Genomic DNA, 6859 nt, shown 5'->3' on the forward strand with positions numbered 1-6859 from the left:
TTTTCGTGCAGTTTTACAGCAGAATTGCAAAGGAATGGTTACCAGGGAACAGTTTCCGCGTGAAATTTGTTGCCTTTCTGATACCAAAAATTTTGCAGACTCTGCTTGGAATCTGCTGCTCAGGTTTGGCTTGCAGATTTAAAAAAAAATATCACTAAGAATTAACTCCAGGCTAGTGAATGCTCAGTCCATTGCACTCCACCGTTGTATTTTATAAATGCAGCCAATTTATTATAAACCAATAATAAACATCCAAAGATTGTTCGGCAATTAACATTTATTTCATCTACTCCGTGTTATCTCATCTGCGTTCGTTATTAATATTTTTAGAGTAAATTGAGCTCTTCGATCCACTCTGGATTAGAAGGTCAAGCTTGCAGATGTATGTTCGTTTGCACGCAAAAATTTAAGTATATAGGTACTCCTATGCACTTCTTCTTATTCTATTTTAGTATTTTTATGTACTTAACTCTAATATTTAACTTTAATAAAATTTAATAAATGTTGAGGCTAAAGTGAGTTATGGCAACGACAACTCAGAATAAAATATTAATAAATAAAATCACTTGAATTACAGGACAAAATAAATAATAAAGTAATTGGTTATATTTTTTATTTTGGGATATATTTTTTCAAGACACTGATGATGACGATAAAGATGAAAATTTAAAACTTCTAAGAGTTAATCAATATCCAGAAGAAATTATTGTCCCTCATTTCTCTGCTAAATATTTATTATGCATTTCCGTATAACACGTTGCCGGTTCTGTCAAAATTAAGTTAATTCGTCCGTTTTTTGGTCAAAACATTTACGTAATTTACCCGGAATTTGGACCAGGTTGTGCGATTAATCCAATCCGAAGAGATATCAAATTTTGTATGTTTTAAAAGAATCACAAATCCTACACACAAAACCTGCCTTATTTATGTGACATATTTTTGCCATTAATTATTTCGTCCTTTCATTAAAAATAATGAATACAGATAATTATAAAATATAGATATATAAAGTGTAAATATATTTTTTTATTTTTCGATTCTGACATTATTTCGAAGGATAAAATACAACCAATCTTGCTGAAATTTTAGATATAAATTTGAATTTGAATAGAAACAATTAACGGTAAAACTTAACAGAATATAATCTTAATTAGATCCGTTATCTAGTTATCCATGAAACAAATGTAAATCGAGTATTTAAATATATTTTTTCATTCCCTTGATCTTTCATTTACATAAAAATCAATTATTGGCATTTCCGTTGCGTGAATATCATTGCAACGTTCCGATCCGACTAATGCGAATGCTACGGGATCAATATGGACCAATCGTAAAAATTGATGGCCCAACATTTAGTAAGAACCCGCGCGCAAGAATTTTTTTATTGTCTCCATATTTATGCGAACAAATGTATAAATATCAAGACAAATTGCCATCGCCTGGAATCTCCTTAGGGCCTGATTGCAATCGAATAGTTTTAGAGTCGCATAGTTTTGTTTTTAGTTTGTTTCTCTCCGCGAGATGGAGCTCTGAGTTGCCAATTAAGGGGAACAGTTAGTCTTACCAAAGATTCCGAGCGGTACGCAACGCGAAAGTAGTTCGTCTCACGTAAGATTTCCTACCAGTATACGCCTCGCGATATCAGTCAAAGCGATTTCTTGTATAAATAAAGTTTTTGTACTCAGCAAGAAGTGTAGTGCTTCCGAAAATCACCCTTGCCCTACCAGATCCACACTAACTAACAAAACATTGGTCCTTCGAGCCGGATCTGGGCGAGGCGCGGTTTTCTCGTGCAAATCGGTTTTCGAGTCGCGAACGACCGAGTGTACAAAGACGAAAGACGAGTATACGTGCGCGGTGAGAACAGTTTTCGCGTGATTAGACGAGCATAATTCCGTCAAGCCGAAAGGTCGCGTCGTTGTTGGCCTCACGTAACGGTCAAGCAAAATGTCGGCGTTCGAGAAGCTCGTAAGAAAGCGGGCGTACATAAAGGGGCGCGTTACTTCCATAAACCGATGGATGCAAACGTGCGTCATTTCCGAATCAACGGAACACGAGATCGATACGTTTTTAAGCGCACTGGATCGACATCTCAAGGATTTCTCGCAGATACAGGACCAAATCGACGAACAAGATAGCGTATCCGCCGACGAGCAACAGAAGGAACGTGGCGATTTCGAAGACGGCCATCTTAAGACCGAGTCGTCCCTCCGCTTGTTGCAAGCACGAACTCGAGCGGCGCAACAGGCGACCGCAGCCGCAGCGCCATCCAACGCCGCGCAACGAAGCCAGTCATCAAACACACCGACGACTGCATCTGTCAAACTTCCCGAGATCAAACTAACCCCATTCGACGGTGAATGGGAGAATTGGTTGACTTTCAAGAATATATTTACGGAGCTTATCCAAAACAATGTGCGATTGAACGACACACAGCGGTTCTATTACTTACAGTCATACGTAAGCGCGGGATCGGCGAGGCAATACGTCGAACTTCCGCTCACCGCCGAAAACTATGCCGTCGCGTGGCAGCAGCTGACGCAGCATTACGATAACAAAGCTCGCATTATAAAGAAACACATCAAGAATTTCTACGATTTGAAGATAACACAAGAAGACTCCGCATCATCCTTGCAGACTCTGATTGACGGAGTGCGGCGAAACTATCATGCCTTGAAGGCTCTCAAGCAACCGGTTGACAAGTGGGATGCGTTTCTCACGTATCATATTACGACTAAACTCGATGCAGCGTCAAGAAAGGAGATCGAATCAAAGACTCCGACCGACAGAATACAAACCTTCGAGGAAATCATGACAGTGCTAGAAGAACGAGTGCGCGTGTTAGAGGCAATTGCGACAAGTGCGCGCGCGAAACCGGAAAGGTCCAGTACGGCCTTTGTAGCTACATCAAAGGTTATGTGTGGCATCTGTCAAGCGGAGCATTCAGTGTTCAAGTGCAAAAAGCTAACAGACCTGCCGGTAAATCAAAGAATAGCGACAGCGCGTAAATTAAATCTCTGCATTAATTGTTTAGGCAGTTCACATCGTGCGATAGATTGCAAATCCGGAGGCTGCCGAATCTGTCAAAGGCGACTTCACACGCTGCTCCATTTGAAGACAAACGCGCTCGAGTCTCCGTCACAGCCAAACGCGATCGACACAAAGGATGCCTCGTCTAACGGAAGTAAACAAGAAGCTAACGTGAGCTCCTCGACAACGACTTGCAATTTGAATGTTCGTCCGGAACCTAAAGTCAAGCAAGTATTACTAGCTACTGCGATAATCAAAATTTATGATTCTAGTGGACAGGAGCATCTAGCTCGAGCACTCCTTGACGGGTGCTCTCAAAACAGCTTTATAACTACACGCATGTATCAAACGTTGCGACTGAAGGGAAGAAGGGTTAACCTTCAAGTAACTGGATTGAATGATGCTCAAACACGGGCACATATTATTGTGCGCACAACTATAGGATCACGCATCTCGTCTTTTAGAACACCTATTGAACTGCTAGTTACAGAACACATCACTCAGAATATGCCGATCTGCCCCATCGAGGATGCTATGCAGATTCCGACGACCGTTTAATTGGCTGATCCGCAATTTCACACGCCCTCCAAGATTGACTTGCTAATTGGAGCCGATATTTTCTGGGATCTACTCACGGGAGATCAAATCGCAATGAAGCATGGATTTCCAAAACTACATGGCACGGTCCTAGGTCACATAATAGGAGGACGAATTCTGGAGCAAAATCGCCAGCCGAAACTAACAGTGTCACTTGCATGTACGGTGAATAATTTGAACGAGCAAATACAAAGATTCTGGTTGCAAAAGGAAGTGATCAAGGATCGGGCATTATCACTCGAAGAAAGGGAGTGCAAGCTACATTACAAGCAAACAACGGTGAGAAAGCCGGACGGAAGATACTCCGTGTCACACCCTACGAAACCGGAGATCACGAATCTCTCCGATACCAAGATGGCAGCATTGCAGCAGTTTCTTCGGTTGGAGCAACGATTACGAAGAGAACCTGAAATACAGAAATTGTACCACGACTTCATGCAAGAATACATCGACTTAAAGCACATGGAGCCGATAAACGAGACATCTAATTCTGAGCCAGAGGCGGTGCAATACTACTTGCCGCATCACCACGTTCTTAAGCCCAGTAGTACTACTACAAAACTACGAGTGGTTTTTAATGCCTCGTTTAAGATAGAACCACATCTATCACTTAACGACGTTCTGAAGGTAGGTCCCACGATACAATCAGACCTATTTACCGTAATTCTTCGTTTCAGAACTTACATATACGCACTGACGGCCGACATCATTAAGATGTACAGGCAGATAGAAATACACAAGGATCAAAGATGTTTACAACGCATTTGGTGGCGTCCTAATTTTCTTGTGGAGATTCTCAGTTATCAGCTTAACACTGTGACATACGGAGAGGCCAACGCTCAATTTTTAGCAACCCAGACGGTACAACAATTAGCCGAAGATGAAATGAAGGATTTCCCTGAGGCCGCTCGCACAGTGATTGAAGATTCTTACGTTGACGACGTCACAACGGGAGCGTCGACGATTCAGCGACTTAAGGATTTGCAGCAACAATTACAATCTCTCATGCGGCGAGGCGGATTCGAACTACACAAGTGGGCATCCAATTGCAACGAGGTGTCTACGAACCTTGCAAGCAGCGTTGCTTTTCCCAAGGTTGATCAAACTCGCACACTAGGACTGATCTGGTAAACTGGAGACGATCAATTCGTACTAACGTGGGACAAGGTCGAGGAACGCCACAACTACTCGAAGAGAATGATCCTGTCTGAAATAGCTAAACTTTACGATCCTCTTGAACTCAGCGCACCATTGGTATTCTGGGCCAAGGTGTTAATGCAAGAATGGTGGAAGATTACAGATCTCCAATGGGACGACCCTCTACCAAAACCATTACAAGAAAAATGGATGACTTTCCGCAAGCAGCTCAATGTTTTAGTGGAAATCAAAATACCAAGATGTGCCCTCCCTCCGAATGCCGTCGCACTGGAACTTTATGGATTCGGGGACGCGTCTGAGCTCGGTTTCGGATGTTGCATTTATCTAAGGGCTTTTGATCAAATTGGCAACTACACCATAAATCTTTTGTGCGCTAAATCTAGAGTCGCGCCGCTGAAAAAGACTACCATTCCAAGACTGGAACTTCAAGCCGCGCTCCTACTAGCGGAGCTCGCCGCTAAGGTGACCGGCGCAATAGCATTGGTCTATCGACTCATCTGCCTCTGGACGGATTCAACAATTACTCTATATCGTATTCGATCGCAATCAAGTCGCTATACAACCTACGTGGCAAATAGGATTGCCCGCATACAAGAATTGAGCACGCCGGAGCAATGGAGGCACGTTCCAGGCGAACTGAACCCAGCGGACTTGGTATCTCGGGGCCTTCTACCAGAGGCTCTCAGTAAGACAGATAATTGGTTTCACGGGCCTGCCTTCCTAAAGTACGAAGAATCCGAATGGCCATTCCTACGGCTAGAGCGGACGGAATCCAACGACCAGACTGACGAGGAATTGAAAAAGACCATCAACGTATCTTGCATAGCGGCGGTAGCGGATCCCGTGATGAATTACTCGAGCTACACGAAAACGTTGCGAATCAGTGCCCGTTGCCGCAGATTCGTTGCAAATTGCAAAGCGACGCGAGACAGAAGAGACTATGGCCCTCTATCAGCCTCCGAATTGAATGAGGCCTTGCTGGGATTGATATGAGCTGCACAATCTGAGGACTTCGCTCAGGACATCAAGAAATTACGAGAATACGGTACTACTGATTACAAGGGCAGAGTGCAGTCCCTTCGTCCCTACCTCGATGAACATCACATTCTTCGTGTAGGAGGTCGACTCCAGAACTCCGATCTGGAAGATAATCAGCGTCATCCGATGCTGCTACATGCGAAAAATAAACTAAGTAGACTAATCGCTCGATACTATCATAAAGGTGCCAATTCATGGGACGCTGAAAAACAGCGTTGAGCTACGTCACGTGACATCACTATGATGCCAGCGTCAAGAAACAGAAGTTGGATTTTTCCAACTTCAAGCGTCAAAGCCAAAGCAACGCGAAGACGCCGAAATTTTGACGCTGTTTTCTTTTTCATGAATTTCAATTGACGCCGGCGTCAATTGTGGTCATGCGACCTTCTTGTCGCTGAAAATGAGCGTCGAGCGTCAGCATGAAAAGGCACCTTAAAGCAAACCTGCACGCGGGACCTCAAGCCTTACTATACACCCTGCGGCAGCAATTTTGAATCATCGACGGACGCAACTTGTGTCGAAAAACGGTGCATAACTGCGTGCGCTGTTTCCGGGCGAAACCTATCATAGCGGAGCAAGTGGGCCAATTACCAGCAGCCAGAGTACAGCCAGCTCGACCATTTCTCCGAGTAGGCATTGATTTCTGTGGCCCGTTCAACTGTAAACCAAGGATTCGGAGCAAGGCAATCCTCAAAACATACGTTTGCGTATTTGTGTGTTTCGCCACTAAGGCGGTTCACATGGAAATAGTCAACGACCTTACCACGGATGCATTTTTGGCAGCATTGAGGAGATTTGTCGCTAGGCGAGGTCGATGCACGGATGTATTTAGCGACAATGCCACAAACTTCGTTGGAGGCAATCGCGCACTCCAGGAGCTTTATGAACTATTCCAAAATACAGAACACCAGGAGATCGTACAGCGATTCTGCGCAAATGAGGGCATCACTTGGCATATGATCCCTCCTAATTCTCCACACTTTGGTGGTCTGTGGGAGTCGGCGGTAAAGGCAGCTAAGCATCACATGCGCAGAGC

General features: G+C 43.9%; 3 protein-coding genes across 3 annotated transcripts; all 3 read left to right on the forward strand.

The window, feature by feature from the left end:
* The first annotated feature begins 1947 nt into the window (after positions 1–1947).
* On the forward strand, positions 1948–3588 carry LOC112455589. Its single transcript, XM_025017602.1, has one exon. It carries the CDS (start codon positions 1948–1950, stop codon positions 3586–3588), a length of 1641 nt encoding a protein of 546 aa, XP_024873370.1.
* Positions 3589–3681: 93 nt separating this feature from the next.
* LOC112455590 lies at positions 3682–4758 on the forward strand. Its single transcript, XM_025017603.1, has one exon. It carries the CDS (start codon positions 3682–3684, stop codon positions 4756–4758), a length of 1077 nt encoding a protein of 358 aa, XP_024873371.1.
* Positions 4759–4824: 66 nt separating this feature from the next.
* Positions 4825–5778, forward strand: LOC112455591. Its single transcript, XM_025017604.1, has one exon. The coding sequence runs from the start codon at positions 4825–4827 to the stop codon at positions 5776–5778; it is 954 nt and encodes a 317-aa protein (XP_024873372.1).
* Positions 5779–6859: the final 1081 nt, after the last annotated feature.

This window comes from Temnothorax curvispinosus, unplaced genomic scaffold, assembly GCF_003070985.1.
Source record: "Temnothorax curvispinosus isolate PA1 unplaced genomic scaffold, ASM307098v1 QBEX01006254.1, whole genome shotgun sequence".
Classification (NCBI taxonomy): Eukaryota; Metazoa; Arthropoda; class Insecta; order Hymenoptera; family Formicidae; genus Temnothorax; species Temnothorax curvispinosus.